At 30.8% G+C, this 26,352-nt stretch overlaps 2 protein-coding genes and 1 non-coding gene across 3 annotated transcripts in view; 1 reads left to right on the top strand and 2 right to left on the bottom strand.

Moving 5' to 3' along the window:
- Positions 1 to 5,002, top strand: part of LOC135130998 (uncharacterized) — a 16,020-nt gene extending 11,018 nt beyond the window's left edge. The window contains exons 15-16 of the mRNA XM_064058531.1: positions 4,763 to 4,909; positions 4,964 to 5,002. Of these exons, the coding sequence (XP_063914601.1) occupies positions 4,763 to 4,909; positions 4,964 to 5,002 (186 nt within the window). The remainder of the gene's footprint in view (positions 1 to 4,762; positions 4,910 to 4,963) is intronic.
- LOC135131243 (UDP-glucosyltransferase 2-like) lies at positions 4,463 to 26,352 on the bottom strand. The gene is made up of 5 exons (XM_064058892.1): positions 26,144 to 26,352; positions 18,745 to 19,076; positions 11,966 to 12,466; positions 6,437 to 6,665; positions 4,463 to 6,312 (listed from the first exon to the last, which is right to left on the bottom strand). Exons 2-5 carry the CDS (start codon positions 19,072 to 19,074, stop codon positions 5,795 to 5,797), a joined length of 1,578 nt encoding a protein of 525 aa, XP_063914962.1. The 5' UTR covers positions 19,075 to 19,076; positions 26,144 to 26,352; the 3' UTR covers positions 4,463 to 5,794.
- On the bottom strand, positions 19,691 to 19,762 carry Trnaq-uug (transfer RNA glutamine (anticodon UUG)). The gene has a single exon. It is a non-coding gene; the product is annotated as a tRNA-Gln (tRNA).

Genomic DNA, 26,352 nt, shown 5'->3' with positions numbered 1-26,352 from the left:
CCGACGTAGAAATATAAGAGTTAGATATAAAGCCATTACACATAACCAAATTTAGACGAGAAGACAAGTAGGAAGCAATTAGTTTAATTAATAATTCCGAGAAACCGATGGATGATAAGTTAAAGAGTAATAATTGATGATCAATTGTATAAAAAACTTGACTTAGGTCAGTGTATATAACATCAAGTTGACCCCTATTGTCTAAAGTATCAGCTATAAATTGAGACATGGACGTCAGATTAGTAGAAGTCGATCTACCTGAAACAAAGCCATGCTGACAATTCGAAATGCACCCTCTAATACTAAAAGATATTTGATTATACAAAATGGTTTCAAAAATCTTAGAAAAATTGCATAAAATAGGTATAGGTCGATAGTTTCTCACATCAGAAATATCGCCATCCTTAAACACCGGTGTAATTTTGTCAATTTTCCATAATTTAAGAATATACGGATGCTTCAGACTAAGATTGAATATGTAACCTAATGGCTTAAGAAATATATTTGAACAGCCTTTAATTAAAAAGCCTGGTATTTGATCAACACCAGATACATGGTTATTTTTAACTTTACTGATGGCCTTTATAATATCATCATCATTGATTCGAACATTGATACATTGGTTGCTGCACCCTTCAAAGGAGTTTAACGAATTAGTTTGCTGATTAGTCGATGACGAATTAAATGAGGAGGAAAAGTAACGGGCAAAAGCATTTACTACGTCAACCGGACCGTCATATGAACTACCATTTAGCTGTACTTTTTTAGGAATAGACGAGCGGCCCCGTTTTTCCTTAATAAATAACAAAAACTACTTTGGATCTTGTAATAATGAGTTTTCAAGGTTCCGAATATAATCATCAAAATCTCTGTGAATAAGTGTTTTTACTATACGCCGTAGAGAAGTGAATTCATTATGTAGTTGAACAGAATATTTACGTTTACATTTCCGAAGAACTCTGTATTTCTCCTTTATCATACTTCTAAGCTCTATGGAGTACACCATAACTATATTTTTTACATTTAAAAATGGGAACATGTTTGTCCAAAATTGTATACAACGTTCTATAAAAAAAATCGCATGCTTCATCGACGTCAGTAATTTGATATAGAAAATGCCAGTCTGAATTCAGTATATCTTCATACAACATAATAAAACTGGCTTTCCTAAAATTGTAGATTTTGGTAGTTGTACATATGGGGCAGTTAACATAAGAGGTATTTTTCACTCCAAGATTAATGTGCAGTGCTGGATGATATTTATCTTCGATTACTATGAGGCATGAGTCGTGAGTAACAATGCAGCTCTTTAGTGAACAAAAAATTAAATCTAGAAAACGACCATCAGAGTTAGGGACGGAATTAACTTGCGTTAAGTTCAGTGGTGACATCATATTCTTTATTGAAAGAGTTTTCGCATCATTAGCGTTAGTAAAGAAATTGGGCACTTTGAAGTCTACAATTAAGAGTAAATTGGGATACTGTAAAGCGTAATTTTCAAGACATTCCACGAAATATTCAAAGTCTGTTTCGGGTATATCCGGAGGTACATACATGGTCAGAATATATATACTCTGAGAATGACAATTAATTTTACAAGCCACCACATCTACTGAAGATGGAAATTTGGGTTTAGACAATTCTATGCGTACTACTTTAAATTTATTATGAACCGCAAGCAGCAGACCACCTCCACGTTTGCGTCTTGTTGCAATAAAATCCCGATCGGCCCTGAAGACATGAAATTCTTTAGGGATAAGTTCCGAGTTAGAGGTAGAGGAATCTAACCATGTTTCCGACAAACAAATAATATCACGTTCACAATCAGACAACCCAGCATAAACACTGTTAACCACAAATCTCACATTCCTTACACTTTGATAATATATATCTATCTCATTGACATTGTTATTTTGATAGTCAAAAAAGAGACTGCGTTGATTATGGATAGAAGTATTTAAGGTGTTATTATTGAAAGAAGAAGAATTGACAACAGATTGAAGAGGAGAAACTTGTGACAATGATTGCTATATAGTGGAACCAAAAAGGTCATGTTTGATTTTATCCATCGTCTTCTTGCAACGCATACAGGATTTATATCGCAAACCGCATGATCAGTGCTGATATCAAGGTTAACAATTTCATCATATTTTAACGTTTTCATGTAGTTAACACAGTTGCTACATTTGAGATCATCAGTCTTACACTCAGCAACATTGTGTTCACCAGCACATTTAGGACAACAAGTTTTATTTTTGCACCCTCTTGATGAGTATCCGTACTTGTTACAATTGAAACATCTTGTAACTTCAACCAAATCTTATATAGTACAGTCATCAAGGCCAATTAGACAATGGCCTACATTCAAAGCCCTTTTATAGGTAGGCAGATCAACTTCAAATAGAGCCTGATAGATTTTATTTTTTTTTTCCTTGCATTAAGTTTAAGCAATTTAATATCCGAATCTTCACTAAAAATTATTTCATTTTGTTTTCTTAAGTGTGTTACGTTACAGTATTATCTTCTTCTATATCATCGGAAAATCCAACTATTCTAATGCTTGGTCGTATTCTTAACTTCTCTTATTTCATATTGTTCAGAAAATTTCCCCTTTGCAATTTGCTTGAACGTTTTAGTATTTTCACAGCCGACTAACAATGCACCACCCTTAAGTGTTTTTACCTTGCCGATACTCAACGGTGAATTAAGAGGATCAACTGCATTTAGCACATCTGACTTGGTTTTCGAAACCGATTGAGTTCTATCTTTTGGTTGTACAATGACTGTTTCTTGCGAGTCTTTCACCATGGTTTCAGCAATTACGACGTTTTTGCAGTCAATTCATTACTATTAAGTTCGACGAATGTTTTAGGCTCAGAAGATTTATCGGATTTTAAATTTGAGCCAATCTTTTGAATTTCCAGCCATAAAGCAATATTCTCGGTGGTTAAGTTTTGAATTTCACTACGAAGTTCCGTTATTTAGTTTGACAGTGTGTTAACTTGTTCTCTAATAGCTGAATTGATCAATGCTGTGAGTTGGTCAACAGAAATATAAATATTTAAGATAGGATTCTGAAGAGTGGCAGTATTTTTACTAGTATTAGCGATATTTACATCCGAAAATTTGAGAGAACAGAAGCCACAGGTCTAAGTCTCAATTTTTATTAGAATCTTTTAACTTATCAAAAGCATCATCAGTAACACCAGTACAAATTAGATGATAGTGAGATTTGCATGTGTTGGCACATGTATTGTAGTTTTCAGTAGGCGTATTAATTGAACGATTGCATTTCCCACATTTAGGTGCCATAATAAGAATTAAATTACAGAATAGGAATTGATAACTACGATAAAAGACAGTTGCTGCCAAACAGCCACACGGTTCACGGCAGCTCCGCGTTGACGCTGACCTCCGTATAGGGAATGGTGCGAGCAAAAGAAACAACTAACTTAAAAAGAATCAAAGTGATACTAATAAGATAACGATATCCCATTAACAATGGATAACTCAACGAATAATGAGAAAAGTAAAAAAAAAATAATAATTACAGTAGAAAACCTCTGTTTCAGACACCAAGAGCCACCACACACCGTAACACACCGCACGTCAAATCTCACATCCCTAATATAATAATAATATTTTATGCAATTATAAGTTTCTTTATTAGCTTGAAACAAATTTTGGTTGTCGTTATTAGCTCAACATCATATAGGCAACACATAATGCTACATTAGCCTAATTTACAATAGCAAAGATTGTTAGAAAATGAGTCAATAATAGTAAAATAAGAGTTGTATGCCTTTTCATTGAATACGGCTCTACTTTTGCGAGAAAATGATTTTTTAATTTTTATTTGTAATCGTTTCAACTATTTCTCACAGTCGTTAATACTTGAAGACAATTTACTCAAAAACAAATTTTTCTAACTTGTTTTAATATTTTTCACAACCTGGAATTGCTATTATTACGATTTTTGTGCATCACGTTTTTAGAATGACTCAAATAACAAAGAGTGATTTATATGTATTAACATAAATTTTTGCGAAAGCTACTCTTTTAGCATTCAAAATGTTGAGTAATAGTTTCAGCAATTGCATAAGTAGAATAATTAGAAGACAAAGATTAATCTGAGATAAAACATTTTATAACTGGAAGTTCGGAATTAATTTCAAATTTTAATATCATCGAAGTAATTTAGCAAAGTTGTGAAGGTACAATTTTACCAAACCTGTGCTAAAGAATTCTGTTAAACCTACAGGTTTAAAAAATCGTAAGGTTTTTTTAGTATTCAACTTCAAAAGCTTGAGGTTCATTTTTAAATATTTTAATTCTTTTGCACTTTGAGATTCTGAGAAGTGTGCAGATTTGATACTTAATCTTTCTGAAAGTGGAAGGTTCTTTCGTTTAAAAGTAAACACCAAAATCATAAGTTTTTAATGAAACAATTTGTATTTACAGCTTTAGATTCGTTATACTTAAATGAAATATATATTTGATATAAGACTTTTTTATCAACAGATTGCTGACAATAGAACAGGATTCGAACTTACTTATACAGAATTAACAAATTGGCAGCTTATTCATGATTTTGAAGTAGGACATCTTATTTTTTCCAAAATAGTCCAAGCTGTTTCGAAGTAAGCTTGCTGTCGATAGCGATTTTGTCGTGATTTGTTCTAGCAATAATATTGTCATGGCAACAAATATTTTATAATTCTTAGTTGCGAAATCATGACCCCTCTATTTCTCACGGTGGTAGTTGGATACGGGGGGCAATATCGTGCTAGAACGAAGACAAATGGGGAAAATTGCTGTTCTAGCAGGAGATGGTTTTCCACTTCAAGGAGAACCCGAAACGAGGATTGAGTGGATGACCATTATCGCAACAACCAGACCTCGGAGCCTGGTAAGCACCATTATAATTAATAAATCTAGTTTAAATTTTTTTCTGGGAGTTTAGAAAATTGGGAACCCCAAGAAATCTGATATCTGGTCGTAGCAAAAAAAAATGCATAAAGATGAGCTTAAAGATCAGAAGTTGTCCTACTAGAAATATCTTGATAAACTTATAAAAAATTGAAGAATTGAACTTATTTTCATTTGTATAAAGAATTTTGATTTGAAAATTATATTTTTGAAATCATTGTTAGGGTAAACCCCTCGAAACCTGATAACTGTCGAAAAAAAACTTACCTAGCATCAAGTTCGAAAATGTTACGAAGTACATGTGTCCCATCTGATAAACATGAGAGAACTGAGAGTTTGAATACGTACAGACGTGATTAAAAAGTCTGAAACTTTTATTTTTAAATGTGACACAACTGAGAATATTTTTAAATATCACAATTTTTTTACAAAAAATGTAAATTTGTTGAAAACTGTTGACTAAGAAACGTTTGTGACAGAAATCACTTTTTTAATTTTGTTTTACAGAAATCCAAAGTTGCAAAAGCCAATGGTCTGTTACATGCTAGAAATGCAACTTCGATGTATAAATTTTAAAGAAAAGGTGTGTATACTTATTTGAATACAATTATAACTTCTCTACTAACTAATATATACACAAATTATAACTGCGAAAAATAATATTTATCAGGAGTGCATAAGCTTCTGTCGCCAAACCGTTGAGACACACTGTATATTGTTTAAAGTGTGCCAAGTACAAACTAAATAAATTAACATACAGAAGTATAACAAAACGAATATCGTCAGACTCACAGTAAGTAACACTTCTATTTTTACAGAAAATACACAACATTTAGATACATATTTACACACGTTTCTCCAGCATTTAGTCTATTTTGATATTTTTCCTAAATAAGTTAAAACTCAAACTACCTGACAACACACTGAACAGTACCTTGAAAGCAATTTTCATCAAGTACCAAAACAGATATGTACAACAAAACATAACAAACGCTACATCTAATAAATAATATTGAATAACCCCCATATTTTTAGCTGGGGACTGCAAATGTTTGGCACCGTTGTGCCTCAGGACATATTCTGTCCAGTAAACCGCTCTTTCCAGCGGAGTCTCCTTCTGGTCCCTCAACAGGAACTGCCTTCTCTTGACATCTTCCCTATATTTAGGGTCATGTATGACCTTTTTAATAGCCCATGTTAACGACTCTGTCGTAATCGTCGACAAGTCCAGTTTCAAGGCGTATCCGTCAATTTCTGCCTTAGCGGCGTTGGAGTCGTGATCACAAAACACCGGCAGAGAAACAACAGGTACTCCATGGTACACAGTCTCGAACATGCTTAATAATCCTCCATGAGTAACGAATGCTCGAATTTTCGGATGACCTGAAAATAATGATTTATTACTTTCGCTGCTTCTTATCTCTAAGAAAATAAGTAGAAAGTAGATAAACAAAAGTCTTTTTATGGAGAAAGTATCGAGTGCTGTAAACAGTGTTGTAACTGTTACCTAAAATATCTTGTTGAGGTAACCATCGTCCAAGTTTCACATTCGCGGGAAGATCCGGCATGTCTTCGTCGGCTTCGTATTTCCACAACACTCGTTGAGGAAGCTGGCGGAAGACTCGCATGAGCATTCTTCTTAGGTACTCGGGCATGTTCGCTGCTTTGACAGAGGAACCCATGCTGAAATAGATGAAGCCTGCGTCGCCACTGCCTTTTATAAATTCTTCTAAATCCTAAAATTGATCAAATGAGTATCGTTGTGACTATAATTTAGGAGTATGTAACAAAATTTGTAAAATGGTGTTTATCGAAAAAATACTAATAGGAGGGTTTCATTAATTTTACAAGTTAATAACTAAGTTATTTACTGGATGGGAGAATATACAGTTTTCTAAATAGGAGATTTACCTATAAGACGGTTTAAATCAAACAAATATTGTTACAGAGTTGGTATTTCTTAATTTATATTGATACAAGAATATGCATAATAACTGTTAATATGCAAACTCTCCTAATTCGTGGCACAAAATTTACATGATGATTAGTTTTCTATAGAAATAACAAAAAACTTCCCTAGTACAGACTAGAGAGTATTCTAACAGGGTCACCTTAACGAATATTTAAATACAAATTTTGTTCGACGTTACACAGTTTGTAGTGTACTAAATACATAATTTCCAACGCTACTAAACCGATTATTATGAAATTGTTGGTGTACTTTAAAGGTACTGGGAACGTTAACCAAAATTTATGTCTTCATTCCCACAAAAATTTGATGACGTAATTTTTAAAATTCATAACATGTTGTTAAATCATTTTATGTTTAGAAGTTTTGCGTTGATTAGAAACACCTCATCTAATTTTCCCCAAATTCAGGAGTACATTAAATATGGTTAGATGAACCGCAAGCTAGGATAAATTTGTTAGTAGATACATACAAAAGTCTATTTAGTTCTAGCAGTCCATTCTGGAAGCACGGATATTACAGTGATTGTAGCAATTTATGTGACAATTAGCATAACAGATTCGCAATAAAACAAACTTCAAGCTTCACACAAATTATATTTTCTACAAGCTAAGAAAACTTAGTTATTCATTGAGGAAACCTGAACTGTTGACTTTACAAGTTAAAAGTTTATTGATTCTTTTACATCGACACTTTATTGCCCTGACTCTCTATTTGGATTCTACTCGAGTAATTTATTTGTTTTTCCTTTTTTTTTATGAAAGTTCAAATTTGAATGCTGACTTTGTTATGCTATATTGAGAATGTAAAGTTGTTCTGTTATTGAATTTCCGTTGGAAAATAAAGTTAAAGTTAAAATTAAATTTTAAGTATCTCAAGCCAGTGCTGATAGAGGACGCACTTATGTTGTAAATTGAAGTCGCTACATTTTTGAGCTTCAGTTCGGGGATCAGATGTTTTAACATGGAATTTGTTTGTCTCTTGCAGTCAGAAATTAAATTGTTTACAGAAATTTGTTATTAAAAATCAAGAAGTTAACCCTTAGATGAAAATAATATTCATGGTAACATGATTAAATTATTTTCATATAATAGCTTTTATGCGTCGATTTTGTTTGATGTCGACTTAGTCCTTATATTTTCCATTCTTACTGACTCCGTTTTGAACACAGCAGTTGTATAGTGCACCCAAAAGACTTTCTGGTTAACTTTACCAAATTCCAATTGTTTTGTCATTACGTAAAACATTAAACACAAATAACAGGTACACCTATGTGTTTTGTTTCGTTCGCCATACATTCAACAGCAGCTAAATATTAATCTTTAACATTATATTTCGAAATGTTATAATTAATACAAATCAAAATAATGTGTAATAATTAATTGTTATAATAATTAAACGGTCAAAAATGAAATAATAATTAAATTTTAATGAACGAATTTTGCTTAACAGATTATTATTTTAACTAATTCTACTTAGTTAATTAACCATTTTTTTTTGGTTTGAAATAGGAGTAATTAATTAAATAGTTGAATTTATAATTAAAGTAATTTTAGAAAAAAATCTAGGCAGGTTTCCGTACATTTGTAATTATCATATTTAACCCAATTTAATGGCCTACTTTTAAATAATTAAACTGTTTCTAAACATAAACCAATTTTATATACTATTTTTGTAAACAAACTTAACTGAGGTGTGCAACATGCAGGCTTTTCTAACTTGGAGAACAAAGAAAAATTTCTTATTTTCTTTTGTATTTTTTGTTGCATCTGAGTTTTGCCAAAATTCATGTGATGTTCCAAGAAAACTGCTAATCCATTATGTATTTAAACAGCTCGACGTTACATTTTCATTCATTTACAATTCAGCCCTATTCACAAAAAAAACTTTGTGTGTATTTTCTACCATCCAATGGCTTTTTTTTGACATATGGAACTCCAATAAGAATTTACAATTTTTGTAGTTTTAGGTGCTAGCCGATACAAAAGACACAAGACCTTTTGTATTATTTTTTAGATCCCGAGCATATGAAAGTATTGTAATCGAGTCCATGGGGCTGTTATGATATTTTCTCGATGGGTCATGACCCCTAGAGTACGAAAAAATGGGTTTCCCGTTTCCGTCCGTCTGTCTATCTCTCTGTCTGTCTGTCCGCCGTCCGTGACGAATTTTGTTAAACAGATAATCTCCGAATCCACTGGCAAATGTGTATAGTGATATCTCTCTCACTAAAATGTACTTTCACATCCATGTTGTCAAATCTTATATGTGTAAATGGTAAAACGCTAACCATACTTTGTCTGTGATAACGTCACCTACACGTGTACTTTATGAATCCGTTTTGAGTTTCACCCGAAACGTCCAGATTTTTTCGAAAAGAACTGAAAATTATATAACATTTTGCAATAAGTTGATATACCTGTTCTTGCAAAAAAGTTGATGACGTTATCAGAAATTGTAAATTAAAAACTCATTTCAATTTGTTTTTCAATTTTAATCATAGAGTAATTGTAAAATAAAATGACACACCCTCTGTCATAACAGATAATATTATAACAGTATGACTCAATCGGTGCAATTTCCTACTTCAGTTGACCTGGATTATCTTCAAAGTATAAAATGTCTAATAACCTACGTAAAATAAAAATTAAGAAAATAAGATTAGCAAATATTCTTCTTGAGCATAAGCTCAGGAAAATACAGTAATCGAGTCCATAGGGCGACTTGCCACTTTCATGTTTCCTTAATGTTTCATGACCCCAAAAGTACGAAAAAAAGTGGTCTCCCGTTTCCGCCGGTCTGTTCTGTGTCGATTTTTATTAGACAGACAATCTCTAAAACTACGAGACCGATTATTGTCAAATGTTGTATGTGTATATTAGGAACATCATGTACATGGTAATACTCTAACCAAAAATTTGTATATATATATAACTATAATGTTTTTTTAATTTTGTAAAATAAGATATTCCTACAGTATGATTTCGTGTTGAATTTTTATCCTAGTCATCCAGATTTTTGGAAAAAAAATCAAAATTTTATAATATCTTGCAATTTAACTTTGAAACTGCACTTCCAAATGCTCTAAAATCTTGCAAATGTTTTAAGATTAGCGTTATCATGGTAAATCGTTAATCAAAATTTATTCGTTCATCCACTTCCAAAAAATTGAAGACGTCATCTAATGCCGAATAAATCCTGTCTGATATATGCAAAATATTATTTTTGACTCATCACAAAATTTTCTAGTGGAAAAACTCACTTCAAAAAATGCGTACCACGCTTCTTTATTTTTATTTTAACTTACAAGGATTATCATCAAAAAATTAATTTCGCAAAATCAAATGTTGTAACTTATCGAAAAAGCTGGATTTGTTGTACTAAACCTCATGGGCGAGGGAAGTTCTGTTGAAATAACGTTCGACCAATATTTCTAACCTAACTTAATATACAAGGTGAATTACTAAGCTCTCAGTTCTCAATTAATTATTAGATATAGAGAAAAACGTTATAGAATAAAATTGTACAGTTCTTTGAGTAGCATATGTACATTAAAATTATTTCCGTCTATACAGAGTGTTTTGTTTTTGAGGAATACCACACAACTTTTTATTAGCAGAACAGCGTATACCTATATACTTTTACATATTCTCATTAGCCTCTTCCTAGGCTTTATAACTATAGTTTATTATTGAAATTCTGATATAGCGTTGCCACATTATTTCAATTGTCTTCAATTTTTTTAGCAATACAAGTTTTCACGACCTACTTAAGTATAAAATCCTTGTTGCAATATTTTAGGAGAGAAACAGTAGTACGAGTTTTAGTGGTCTTCATTAAATAAAATTTTCATATACAGGGTTTTTATTAAAAAAAATTCGAAAGGGTTACAATTTTCAAATATCAATATTTTAGTTTTTTCAAATAAAATAGCCTGCAGTTTACTCTACTCTTTTGTTATTTTTCTTTCAATATGTCGGTGTGTCTCTTGAAATATAAAAAATCGCAGTAACTATATTAATTATGAACATGGAAAATATTTAACAAAAAAGAAAAAGACTGAAAACAAAATAAGATGCAGTAATAAGGGTGTTTTATTTAAAAACTGAAATATTGATATTTGTACATGGTAATAATTTAAAAAAGATTGTATAAACACTCTACAAGACTCAATTTTTAATATACTACAACGCGTACCTTTATTTTTCTTTTTACAAAGTGTAACACAGATTTCATAAATTACCCAATTGCGATTTTTTATAACATGGTAATGTCGTCTCGGAACTTCAAAAATAAACGTAATTTTGAAGTCAAGAAGAGGTCAAGGAGAATAGGGAAAAATATATAGGGTATTCCATTCGTAAAAACTAAACTGTGTTACGGCTTAAAAATAAAACACTCTGTATATCTGAAAATAATTTGAGTGTATAGTTTCCAAAGAACTGTAGGTACAACTTAAGTCTTTAACACAAAAATTTGGAAAAATACCTAAATTTTATGGTCGTTCATTCACTAAGTGTGTTTTTCTCGCCATTAGCTTCCACTATCTCATTTTTTATAGTGTTTAAAATCAAGCATAGAATAAAACACTTAAGGAAACGTATTTAATTAGTTAAAATGAAGAAATTTCGTAAATGAAAAATAAATTACTTAGTGGAAGCTTGAAATATCGTTAGTCATCTCTAAGTACTATAAATATACAACTACTAGGTGCACCGAATGTGGATGGAAAAAGATCTTCAATAAAAAAGAACTAGCAGAAAAAACTATAACGAAGAGCTGGGAAGCAAACAACACTACCAAAAGAACTTATTAAAAATAACACGAGACAAGTATACTTTTACCAAACGCAACGACCTCAAATTTAGGATCACAACCCAAATTTGCTTCATGAAGCCTAAAATTTATAAATTACTTTTCTTTCACAACACAGCATTATCTAGTCCGAGTAATTTCAACATTGCATGACAAGACCCGGCTATCGAATTAAATATGTATCATTTTTTGCAAAATTTCGTCATGGTACCGCTGATTTTAAACCAATCTTATGTTATAGACGCTACTTACATCAGGTAATGCCTTGGCTCTTTTGCAGTGAATACACGCAATCTCTGCCACATTGGGTAAATACGGCCTTGGGTAGCTAACTGTGGCATGTGCATTCTGCAGAATGAAACTAACGTTTCTGGAAATATCATACACCAGAGGAACGTCTGGACCAAAATGTTTCCTCACGACTGTCTGTATCATAGTCCTCACCATAAAAGAGTGTAAAGCGTTGGCCACCATATGCCACAACGTGTTTATTGTTCTTTGTAGCAGGTTCATCGAATCAGTAAAAGGTCTTGCAAGAAACGGTGTCACGGAATAAGGAGACGGATTACCGGCTAATGAAAGCGAGCCTGTGTAAAATCCAACTGTGTTTATGTACATGAAAGGCACATTGTAATAATTGACGAATCCTAATCCGCATTCCGGGTACGCTCCATCAAGAATCAACATGTCGAAGCTTTGTTGGGGATACAACAAGTCTTTCGTTTCGGGATCTGAAAGAAGTACATCACAAGCCTGAAAATTGAGACATGCACACATACTGCTCAATGGGGAAGTGTCTATGCTTTTGTCGGACGGTTCCATACTGAGTAACTTATTAGTTCGTTAAAAACTCTGTAATAAACATGACTTAGTAACTGAATTTATCTTTTATAGAAAGTTAATGGCGTCATCGCAAAAAATTATTGAATAAAGGTTTGTTAAAAAATGTGTTCCGACATGCAACGTTGTTTACGATTTAGAACATATTTTTGTCTGTTAGTTTTGCTTAAATAGGGTATTTAATTCAGAAAACTATCAATTAATTTTGTTAATTAAATCAAAACTGACTGATCTTAACATCCAAAATTCTGGCATAGTGTAGTGTAACTGTAGGCTCAAGAGGGAGACAAATTCTGCGTAAATAACTTAATATCTTAATAACTTTAAATCTATCAAAAAATTTGCGAATGCTGAAAGCTATTTTACTAATAAATCACTATCTTACTTAAACCAACTTACTGCAATTTTTCACTGCTTTTTATCTGTGATAATAATCCACTCTTATTTTTAAAAATCGTTTATTTACGATGTCAGAAATTTAAGTGTAAAAATCGCCAAAAGACTTGAGTTTATCAACTTCCAAAACGGCTTACATCTCCTTTTTTTTTTAAATCATGGTTTATATGTTGAAAGAGTTTGTAAAACTGAGCATAATTATACCACTTTTATATCTTGCAAAATTTCTACGTTATTCGTGCTATTTAGAAAAGTGTTGTTACTAAAACACTGCTCGTGTGAAAGTCTATCTAAAATGTTTCAGCAATTTTGTCAACTTTCAATCTTTCAAAATATAGTTTGTAATCTATTTTTTGTTGATTATTATAACATTTAGTTGTTGAAATTTTACACGACTAGGTTTAATAGCTTAAATATTTTTTAGATAGGGCGTGTTGAAAAATAATCCAAATTTTGAGATATTTTAAAACCATACTCCCAGTAATTTTCAAATTTATTTTTCTATTTGAGGGGTCTATTATAGCAGTGTTTTCTTCGCAAAATTATACTGAAGCGTTTATCAACACTGTTTTATCAGTTGGTACTACTCTCGGTCATTAATTGTTTATGCCCGGTAGTACAGATTCCCATCAGTCAACAATACAACAAATAATTACTAGATTAATAAACAAAAAACCTTAATTATTAAATGAACAGTAGCAATTTGTAATAATTCGAAGTGTCTACTGCATTTCTTCGTCAGTTATTTTCGTCAAAACACTCGACTAAGAACAACAACATCCCAATAAACCATTTTATTTGCTTTTAAAGTTTAAAATTTCACAATTCGAAGTTTTCGCGTGTTGATTTCGTGATCTAAGCAACCTCATTGCCACTAACTATGCTAGGCATACTGAAAAAAAACACTAGCTAATATCTTTCTGGATATTTAAAAATTAAAAAAAAAATAAAACACATCAATAGAAACTTATACTTACTTATATATATTTTTTTTAATATATACACTATTCTAAAATGCAGCCAATATCAAAACAAAAAATTTAGTGCTAGTAAGTTTAGGTTAGATATATACCATATGAACGAAAAAAAATTCTTCTAGTAGGTCGTGCAGTATATTTTTAATACAATGATGGTAATACCAACCCGTTCCTTGTTCAGTTTCACAGTTAGTCAAATTGCTGTCAAATAACGGGTCAATGTGAACATCAATAATTTTAAAATAGTTTGTACGGGCAACTAGGTTTTTTTCATGATATGGTACACAAAATGTATTACTGGAACTTTTTTGTCTACTAAAATCTGGTAAAATTCTATTTTCCTGTCAAGGTAAAGCTACATCAGTCACAGTCTGTGCCATTTGAAAATGTCGGTGTATAGTGATCCAATGAAATTTCATATTTCAGTGCAAAGAAATTTTATTGAAGTAACCACACCAAACAAAACGTTTAATGTACAGATGTGTTCGTTACTATACAGGGTGTCTCAGAAATAAGTACATCAATTCTAATTAGTTATAGAGCTCATCAAAATCAACAACTTTTTAATTATTTTAATTATCAAGTTAAAAATTGTTAAAGTTTCACCAAGGATTTTATTTTCGTAGACAGTCGGTTACAAAACATGAGAGAATTATTATTTTGTTATATGGATTTGTACCTTTATGTGTGGCAAGACCACAAATAAAAATATAATTTAATTTGAAAACTATCAGAAGAAATGCTATTTGAAGTTACGGAAATCAGTATCAGAAACTAAGAATAAACAATTAAAATACAATCATCTCTTCCTTGTGTTAATAGTTAAGCTAACAACAACAACAACAATGTGAATCACTGAAAATGAATGCCACTATAAATTTGCCTAACTTGAAACATTTTAGATGGAATAAAATCAATGTTAAAACAATTGTATTTTATTATTCATCCATAAAAGGTCAAGTTGAATGTCATGTTCACGCTATAAAATAGTCACTATGTTTACGTGCCATGGATATTGAATATATTCGTCAAGCGTACATAAATGAAAATTTGTATAAATTAATGGAAACGTAACACAAGAATATGGTTCAAATTCCACCAACAGTAATAATGTTTAACAACACTAGTCAAAACTTATTTGGAATGTGTTAAATCAAAGCCAATATGGCCTTCTTGCGACAATTTTGTTAACCCAAAAACAAAAATAAATTCAAGAACAAAATAACATCTTAAAAAAAAAACAAAACAAATGTAACTAAAGTACATTAACAATTTCGTAAAAAATAATTTCGTCATACAGCTTATTAAAATTTTATATAATTTGCTGTTACCTACTTTGATAATTTGCATCAACTCCAGACTAACGTTTATAATGATTATCGATAACGTCATGACTACAACAACTCAGAGAAAACGTTTACACCGACCGTTTAAAAATTTCACTCACTCTATCCAGTTTAGCAACCCGCATGTCGAATATCGTATTTGCTTTGGTCAGTTGAATTTCAACAAAAATTCTACCTCGATTAAGAAAACTCAAGACAAATTTGTTTAATGAATTAGGACTGTAAACTTTGCAACAACTAATTATCATGCTTTGAACAAGCGAAACATTAGCTTGTGAAAATTAATGAAGCTTACAACTCACTTATTTTGATACTAACGAAATTAAAGTTAACGTTTACAGTTTTATTAATTGTTCTGTTTTTTTAGAAGAACTAAGAGTGCAAACCCTACTTTAATAGTTTAGAACTGTCGACGTTGCTCACTATCGGCGTATTATGTACATTTTAAGGAGATATTTAAAGATGTGTTGCTACAAGTGATGGGTTTAAATTTTCATGGTAAATCTGACGCGTTCTAAATAATTTAAAAAAGTCAGTGCAGACGACGCAATTCAAGTTTCTCTTTTTTGTGTAATTAGTTTTTAAAGTTTATTTAAGAAATTCCATAATGGATTTCTGTGAAATTTTGGTATAGATATATAGAAGAAATTTGTTCCAAAAATTAACATCTACACTCAAAAAATTACTAAATGAATTTTAAAGCATGAAATGATTTATTACGTAATCGTTGATGTAATTTTTGAGAATTTCTGCGAAGAATTCAGATTTATGTTGCATTTGTATTTCAATCTCTATGAAAAATTCAAAGACGATGAATAAAAAAATTGATGAGGTGTTGACATGTATTCGCTAAATGACACATTTAAGAGACAAGGGATTTTGTGGACAGACATCTTCATCCCAATTTGTTTCTACAAAATTATTGTATTATTTTGTATAAAATCTTTCAATATGAAAGGAAAAAAATTATCATTCGGAAAGATGTCATCGTGTACCAGGTTCTGACAAGACAATTCAATAAAAAAAATTATAGCCGCTTATTTTTTCATTTCATAACCTAAGTTGACCAGAGATGGTGCTTTATTTTTTTTCCTAATTGTTAGAAAGAATACATTTCCAAGTGAAAACGGTAATTTCGCATATTATATTTTGTTCCCACTGCCCCAAGAGTTCCTAAACGTCTGAAATTGCTTTAAATAAGCACATTTTAAGTTCTGCAGTGTCAGAGTGTAGGCTTTTGCTGAGAATATCTAAAATATAAACTTCAAATGTAGAAAAATATACAGACTTGCTTGAAGACTTGTTTTGTTGTTTTTTTTTTTGGATAAGTACGAATATATTAATTTTCATCCAGTAATTGTAATATTGACCATAACGTCCTTCTGTTTTCAGAATTTACATGCTTTCTGATATGCTGATATGTTGTTCACTAAAATGTTAAAAGTCAATTTTGTCTAACAATTTTGTGAGTTAGTAATCAATTTTTTAAGGGATCAAGAAGCCCATTGTATAATTATTTTACCAAGCTTACAACGCCATAAAACCAAAAGATTTGTTGATCGATAAAAATACAATACAAAAATACAGGGACTGAAAATTTTAAGGCAAACAGATATATTTTGATTAAAAATTTACCATGCTTACAACAACGTTAAAACGTGTACAAAATTTCAAAACATTTGGTTTTGCAGTTCCTGATTTAATTAATTTAATCAATAAAATAAATTGACTCAATCATTAATTTTTTTTTTGAGTTACCCTGTATAAGCCATTCTAAAAAATATAAATGCAATGACAAATTACAAGTGTGGATTGATTCTATTTTGTACATGTTAAAGAGAATTTTTGGGACAAACTTTTGATGTGATGTCATAATTTTTTTAGGGGATAAATAAATATATTTAGATTAAAAATTTTGTCATGCTTACGATAACCTTAAAACGTCTGTAAGATTTCAGAGCATTGGTTTTGTAGTTCCTGATTTAATCAATAAAATAAATTAACTCATTCATTATTATTTTTTTTGGTCACCTGTATCAGCAAATCTCCAAAATATGTATGGAATGATAAATCACAAATATAGAATCATTTTAAATAGGATTTATTCGGCAAAATTTTGAGATTAACGTCATCAATTTTTTGGAGGGGACAAACAAATACATTTTGATTAAACATTTGTCATGCTTACGATAACTTTAAAACGTTTCTAAGATTTCAAAGCATTCGGTTTTACTGATTCAAAAATTGAAATTTAAAATACAAATATCTGGAAGTTTCGGGGAAAACTCAACACGAATTCATAAATTGCAAGTGTAGGACTTTATTATTTTCTACAATTTAAAACCTATTTACTATTTGGACAATTTTGAAGTGACGTCATCACATACAAAGGTTGGTTACCATGTACATAAAATTTGAGAACAATCGAAAATTTGACACAGACGGCCGTCAGACAGATATACAAACGGAAACGGGAGACCTATGTTTTTGTAATCTAGGGGGTCGTGACATATCAAATGCAAATGTGAAAGTAACCAGTCGTTCGACGGACTCGATTATAATACTTCCTTAGCTTACGCTCGGGAAGTAACAAAAATTATTATTTAAAAAATAAACAACATAACTCAATTATATATCATATACCTTTTTAAGAATATTTCTTATGGCAATATTTATGTAAAAAATCAATTTTTGTGAATATACGAGAAAATCTAAAATCTGACGTAACACAATGTTCCTAGGATCAGCCACTTTCAAGTTAACCCCACCACTTGACTTATTCTAAGTAGAATTACCAATTGTGTATATCTCATCTGATCAATAACTCTGAACTCGGGTTTAAAAAGATTTCAAATTCTGCAGAGACGATATGGACAGAAAACAAATTACTAAAACAGTGGCTATAGCAATAAATAATTACTTAGAAAAATAATTACCATCTGTAAATTTAACTTCATAATTGGACCTAAGTAGAAGAGTAATATTATAATTTCTGGTACGTTTATTTTTCTATATTTAACAGTTGTAAATTATAAAAGTTTTCAAATTTAATCTGGCAAATATTCAAATTTTTAACTTTTTTTTAATTTGTAAATTTCTAACATACAAATATTCCCAATTATTGTATTCAACAGTAATTTCTTGAATCTGCATTACATTTCCTACGAAGCTTGACTTGATTTAGAACTCCAACTGATTTTGTAAAAAGGACTTTTACTTATTGTTGTTATTCCATCGTAATTTAGTTTTATTCTTAATTTGCGTTATTTATTTTATATATCCCTCTTCTTTTATTAGAGAGAGATTTTACAAATTTATTAGGTTTTGTAAGTTGCGAAGGGTTATTCACATTTATTACAGGTATTATTTTATTTAATTATTATTTATAACCATAAAATTTTAAGGAAATAATTTCATTTAAATAAAACAAATTTCGTCCGACAAATGCTAGACACTTCCTTCATAAAAATACCTCATAAGCGTATCTGACCATATCGAATGGATGCACGGGTTCTTCTCCCCTAATTTTGGCCCCCACCAAGTCCCAATTCGTGAAATTCTTCACATAGAAGACGAAACTCGTCGGCGTGATTTCTTCCAAGCCAGGCATGAGGAAATCTGAAGGGAATGCGCTAATGAAGGTGATGTTGTGACCTCTGGGAATGAGTCCTCTGGCCAATTCCCAGAAGGGAATCTTGTGAGACTTCGTTCCGCCCATCGTTATCATCAGGATATTGGCGCAGGTACATACGTTTATCACAGCCATAAAGGTTGTCATTAACGATAACCTTCTAATGTCCATTGCTGAAAAAGAGGCTACGGTAATGAATGTTGCAGGAAATGGTTTGTTTAAGTTACATAAAGTAATTTGCAGGACCGCAACGCTGATATTGACAGAATCATTTTCACCGCGAAGACATGTGCTCATGTTACTTTTTTACCGATTAATTTGACCAACTTTCTCTTTCGGTCAAGGTCGGATAAGATTTTTTCCATTACGATTTATTTAATTGACCGTAAAATGAAAATTTAAATTAAAGTGCTTGTAAACACAAGTTTCTCTCTTAAATTAATGCGGCTTGCAACATATGCTGTCTACCTGTGACGCCGGTGAGCGACTTCATTTTAATATTAAATGATATCGTCTGACAGTGGACATCCTCCTAATGAATATTCTCAATAGTCCAAAAAATAACAGTTTTTTAGTAGTTGAATTGTTTCGATATACTCGTAATGCAAACATTGCATAAAACTGTAATAAAATAATGCGGGAAGTTGATCGAATTGTAATTTTACGTAATATATTTTCCTTTACCTATTTAGTATATAGATATCGATTTCTACAAAGTTATTTGTATGTAAAAAACTACAAGATTAAAAAGTAGTTGTTGATTTCCTCAAGAGAACAAAAAAGTATGAGGTCCCACCGAGATTTGAACTCGGATCGCTGGATTCAAAGTCCAGAGTGCTAACCATTACACCATGGGACCTGCGCTTAGCGGATGTAGATATCACACATTTACACGCAGCGTGGTGCAAGTAAGAATTGGTTATTTATTAATCATTCACTAATAAAGAAAATAAATTCAGTTGATTTATACATTAATTTACAGTAGTGCATAATCATGTCACATAATACATAAACATATAAAAATAAATAAAAATAACGTAATTTTTCCACAGTGAACATAAATATTAGTTTTTGCACTTTATTTGACGTTTAAGACATTATATAGTCTTCAAACCGAGATTTTGTAAAGTAAAAAATCTTTTGGTTTACCTCCAAAAAATAAAATGTAGGAAACAACTCTGTAAAATCTAGTGTTTGAGAGTTTGCATAATATTAAAATTTTTATTTCCGAACAGTTCTTTTCAATATTTTCTTGACGTGTCATGATCTCTAGAATAAGAAAAAAGTGGTCTCCCGTTTCCGTCTGTCTGTTTGTCTTGTGTCTGTATCCATTTTTATTAGACAAGTAATCTTCTTAACCACTGGACCGATTGTTGTCACATTTTCTATGTATAGCAGGACTATAGTGTAGATAGTTAACCGCTAACTAAAATTTGGCTAATCATCCCTACCACGAATGGGATGATGTCATCTCCAAAATTTATAGTAAAAAGTTTTTAAATTTCAGAATGTAACATACTCCTACACCTTTTCACCCTACACATTCAGAATTTTTGGAAAAAATTCAAAACTGAATAACAATATTTTGCAATATAACTTTGAAACTGCGAAACCGATTGTTCTGAAATCTTATAAATATTTTAAGGTTATCATGATCATGGTAAACCGCCAACAAAAATTGATTCATTTGTTCCTTCCCAAAAAAATTTCGTCAAACGCCATTTCAAAATTTTGCCAAATAAATCCCATCCAAAATGTGCAAAATTTGATAAGTCTATTCTTGTGACTTATCGTTGCATTAAAAGTTTTAAAATTTCTTATAGGTGACATAAAAATTAATGAATGAGTCAATTTATTTTATTGATAAAATCGGAAACGGCTCACTCTGTTTTCCCAAAAATTTGAGAATACAATACTGTTATCATTAGTAATACACTGCACCTATCCAAAGTGATATACGCGTCTTTGCAAAAAAGTTGATAACTTCATCACAAAATTTTGTCAAGGAGAACTCATTTGGAACATACACCCAGCATGCTTCTTTACATTTAGTTTAACGTTATATATACATATCTTTATTTTAACTTATAACTTATAAGGATAAAAAAAAACGCATATTCAAATTTTATAATTTTTCGAAAAAGCTGGATTCGTTTGATTGTATTTCAGAGGCGAAGAAGGTTCTGTCGAAATAACCTTCGAACAGTTTTTTGTTCTATAATTTTCCGTCAAATTATTAATCATCCTGTATACTTAAGGTTATAGTTCGTGTAGAAGTTTTAGCAGTTCATATTTCTACAAATAAATCACTTTTGAAATATTTCACGTTATTTTGGCTTGACGCTTCCTTAATAAAATAAAATATTATTATTTATATATAACGTAAATTTTGAAAATAAAATGAATCACTGCCTTCTATATTTGTTTAGCATATATTGGGACACTGCAATTATGTTTCGTTGAATCTTTAAAAAGTGAGGAAGTATTGTCCATCGGACGACTGGTTGATTTCATGTATTCTTATAATGTATCATGACTCCAAGTTTACCGTCTGTCGTATGTCCGCGTCAGTGCTGATTCTGATTGACTGTTAATCTCCGAAACTATCGGACGATTGTTGTCAAATTTTGTGTCTATATTAGCAATATCATGTAGATGGTAAAAGGCTACTAAAATTTGTTTGGTCATCCCCACACCAACAATGACGTCATTTCCAAATTTTGCAACAGTAAAAATGTTATTTAAATTTTATAAAATTAAAAAAAATCTACTTGTAGTTTATGAATCCGTGTTGAGTTTTTACCTTTGATATCCAGATTTTTTGAAAAAAATCATAATTGTACAACAACATTTTACAATTTAACTTTGAAATTGCAAAACCGAATGATCTGAAATCATGTAAACCTTTTAAGGTTATCGGAAGCATAGTAAATCGTTAATTAAAATTTATCCGTTTACTGCCACTCTAAAAATTGATTATGTCATTTTACAATTTTCCACTACATGCTAATTAAAATTTTAAAAAAGTAGCATCGTCCTGCATGTTGAGTTAATACTTAGGGGGAGATTCTCGAAACTCGATAAGGCCTTGCAAGGATCTGCAAATTCAAAACCATAGCAACATGTATTGTTGTTGCATTGTATTTGCAGGTTCGATAGCGATTTGCAACTTATCGGAGTTTCCAGAATCTCCCCCTTAGTTATTACCCCAGACATGTAGAATTTTGTAAAAAAAGATCTGAATTGTGTAACAATATTTTTTCGTTTAACTTTGATACTGAAAACCAAATGTTTTAAAATCTTGCAAACGTTTTACGGTTATCGGAAGCATAGTAAATCGTTATTGAAAATTTATCCGTTCATCCCCTTCTAGAAAAATTCAAAAAATTTCCGAGTATATCTAAAATTTGCACAATATTAAGAATCTATAAGTACTTGTGGTTTATCAATGCGTTCACATTTTTTAAAATTGTTTGTACAATGTGACAAAAAATTTAATGAATGTGACATGTTTTATTGTCCATCCCATTTTACCGAAAATTTGAGGATGTAGTAGTGTTATTGGTAACAGTACACTGCACCTATTCAAAATGTCTTTGGTAAAATGTTGATGACGTCATTTTTTTTTCTATGGAAAAACTTTCTCTTTTTTAACTGTAGTTTAACAATCCACACATACAATAATTTTAGCTTATTACCAAAAAAATAAGATACTCAAAGTTTAATTTTATAATTTTTCGAAGCTGTATTCAACTGTACTTTAGGGATGAAAGAAGTTCTGTCGAAATAATTTTCGAGCAATTTTTTTATTTTATTTTTTATATTTTCTGTACTAACAGAAATATATTCGTTTCCAAATACATGCATACGAAAGTTTTTGGGCTGCACTATTTTCACGTAAAACGAGTTATTGAGATTCATATTGTACGAACAGATGTATGTACCTATGTAGTTTAAAACTCTTCTGTTAAACAACTGAAGTTAATTTCTACAGCTTGACACACTTATAACAATGTGTAAAATACTGCCTTACAATTTTTTTAATTCAGTCTCTGGAAAAATACTTTTAATAAAATTAAATTGCAGTGAACTTAACTTGTTTCCATAAAAAGGTTAATATTTCCAGGACATTGTACTAATTATTATTTATTTGTTGCAATTATTCAAACAAGTTAATTGATTTTAAAACATGCAAATTTACTTCTTATCTGTAATGTAACTAATGATGTGTGTATAAAATGTGTAAAATCTATCAAGATTAATTTACACTAAATTTAAAGAAGATAGTTAACAGAAATTATATACGAAAGTTTTCATTTATATTAAGATTAATATTGGTTCCTTTGCAAAGATATTTATTACTAAAACTTGAAAATATAATAGGAGTAATATGTATTAATTATGGCAAAAAGCTAGAGAGTTGCAATAAAAATAATTTTTAGTTAATTTAAAGTTTTAAACAACTGAATTTTGTTTCCTGCTTATTTCAAATCATCCTTTCCATTTATGTAGCTGAAAGTAGTAGAGCTAGTTTCCATTTTTTTAATGCATTTTAAATTTATTTATATTGCTTTAGTATCAAGTCCTCTGCGCCATGTTCAAAAAGTAGAACATTTTTTTAAATGAAATAAATCATTCTGCCTTGAATTTATATCACAAGCACAGAAAACTATATTTCGAAATTTATTAATAATTGTGATTTACCAATTATTGAAACTTGCTTTGAAAATACTGCTTCCACAGTGTCAAATATGATGCAACAAATAAACACGTGATTTTTGTAATCCAAACAGGTGGTAACTATCTGTCGTAACATTTGTTTATAAAAACGTGTTATTTTCATAATCCAGATATCATCATATTATGACGATTTATACCGAGTGTTCGTAATTGTCAGGTTTGTAACATATTTAAAATTTTATACTGATTGTCAAATTAACATTTATAACATCAAAATAAAATAAATAAAATTGACGACTGTGAACTCATATATATTAGCATTGCTGCCAATAATTCAGACATACCAAAACAAAAATTTTCTGCAATCATTAATGGTCACTTGATACTTTAAAATATTTTGTTCCCAAAAATCCAACAGTGTGTACGAAGTCTATACTTGCATGAGGCGAACCAAATTTTTTGACATTTTATTGAATATTGAACTATTTCGAAAAGCAAATAAATTTTTAAGAGATTAATTCCACAAATATTTTCGTTTTGTGAAGTTTGGCTGTGAAAATTGTGTTGTCTATAATTTTGTAGGAGTAATTTTTAAAGTCCTAAATTAAAAAATTGCAATTCGTTGCTAAACTAAGATACGCACTAACGAATTTCGTACAGGCCATTGCTATGATTATTATTATAATTACTGTTATTAGCTTACCCATATCTTTTGAGTATACATCAGGAGGATCTTTTAATCAATTTCTGCTTTCTTTTTAACATTAGTGTACATTTAGTACAAAGCATAGTTTTACCTATTATATTTAAACGTTTTCAAATAATATTAAAATCTATGAATGAGCTTTGTGCATTTGAGCTAATACCATAAAAATTGTATGTGTATGAACACTGTTCTCATTTACGATTTATTGATTCTCTGTTATATTTATTACAACGTATAGATACAACAATTCTACTTCAAAAACTATTAAAAAAAAAGATTCATTAAAATAGGTGCATTTTACATTAAAATTAGATAAAAATCTCCGCACCGGTAGAGCAAACTAAACAAAATAAAAAAATAAAATAATAGTCTCCTCTAAGGCCTAAATCGAACGAATCGGAAAAGTTTATTGCATTATTGCCCAACAAATACCGGTCTGTATCAAGGCATTCATCTCATTTTCTTCTTTTTAAAGTGATTAGATAAATTCCTTTCTCGTAATAATTAGATGATGTCTCGACGGATCGTAATTTAACGTTAGAAGCTCTTTATCTCGTTCTAATTCCGTTTGTAGACAACAATAAGAACCGTACCAGATTTTCTTAACCTCAAGATGTTAATTGCCATTGCGTGTCACATAATCATAGTTATTATCACACTTTATTCCACTTAGAAGTTAATCCGCTTTGATCTTGACTTATCAAGACCAACATGACCAAATTTCACAAAATATTGTACCGAAAGTTATGCACGTAATTAACACAATCAACGTATGGCTGTATTACTTTTCTTCGTAGGTAAGGTTAGTGCACCGGTACAATCACTTGCGGATTTTTTTACTTAAATTAGCTCACAGTGTATGAAATAATTTTGAAAGATATTGCCGCCACAAGGCCGCCAGTCACCGCCGTACCCTCTGCTTTGTAAAAATCGGAAATTCCGCTTGGAAAACCAACAGTATTGTCACAAACAGAAGAAAAAACTGGACCGGTGAGTAGAGTTATGCACGTGCGAAAAGAAAGTTGTATTTCTGTATAACTCGGTTATATAAACATAAAATCGATTAAGAAGGCAACAAACCATTTTACTACGAATACCAGTGACGTATTAATTAAAAAGTGCAAGTGAGTGATAGTGAAAGATGCTGGCGGGCTCTTTCGCAACTTGGATAAATGTCGTCCGCAGATGAAGAAAATCTCTCTTTGTTCCGCTACTTTCTACACACTGTTTATTCGATAATTTTTCAGTTGAAACGAAAATTCAACCACTGAAACAAATTAATTTGCAATGGATTCAACTATATTTTTCTCATAGCAATTAAAATTAAATTGCTGCGTGGGGTGTATTAGAATTACGCTCACTCGGAAGTCGTTATTACTCCCCAAAATGGACATGTTGTGTACTTCATCGAATAGCTGCATAATTTAATAGCACTGTTAGAGGTTTTGCTTTATAAACAATGTGTATGTGGTTAAAAGTCTAATTGATTTGGCAAAAAGTTAACCGAAATAACATTGACATTGATTGAAACAGTTTCATGACTGGTCTAGTTGCGTAAAGCTAAATACAACATGGACCTCCAGTAACGAACCGATTTATTAAAATCTTGTTTGTTTTCGTGATTAATGCCACCTAGAGCGAAACCTCTTTGATATTCACACAGTGCAATCTTTGGATTTATTTGGCATATTTTATTAGTAGCGTAAGAAAACGATGAAACAGACCATAAACTCTCAAAAACGTCTAATAAAACTTACATTTTTATAAAATGAAATCAGAAAGTGTAACTAACATTGATAACCCGGTTATTAAAAGTTTCATTATTCCAAAAAAAAGTCAAAAACCTAAACTTACTTGTGTACAAAATTTGCACAAGATTTGTCCACTTCAAATCAACACATGTTAAGAATCACATTCACACTGTTTTCTAAGCACAGGAAACACTGTCTCTGTAACACAAATTCCGATCCTTCATATTGACATTTGTTTGTTGGTGTGGAATAGAAACATAAGTTGATGTAGTACCACAGAAAGTAAACTGAATACTAGCTGGTTACAGTGGA

The sequence above is a fragment of the Zophobas morio genome, unplaced genomic scaffold, assembly GCF_036711695.1.
Source record: "Zophobas morio isolate AGI-343-1 ecotype UQ-CSIRO unplaced genomic scaffold, CSIRO_AGI_Zmor_V1 ptg000002l, whole genome shotgun sequence".
Lineage (NCBI taxonomy): Eukaryota > Metazoa > Arthropoda > Insecta > Coleoptera > Tenebrionidae > Zophobas > Zophobas morio.
Note: the sequence above shows the minus strand (reverse complement) of the source record. Positions and strands in the feature narration are given on the sequence as shown.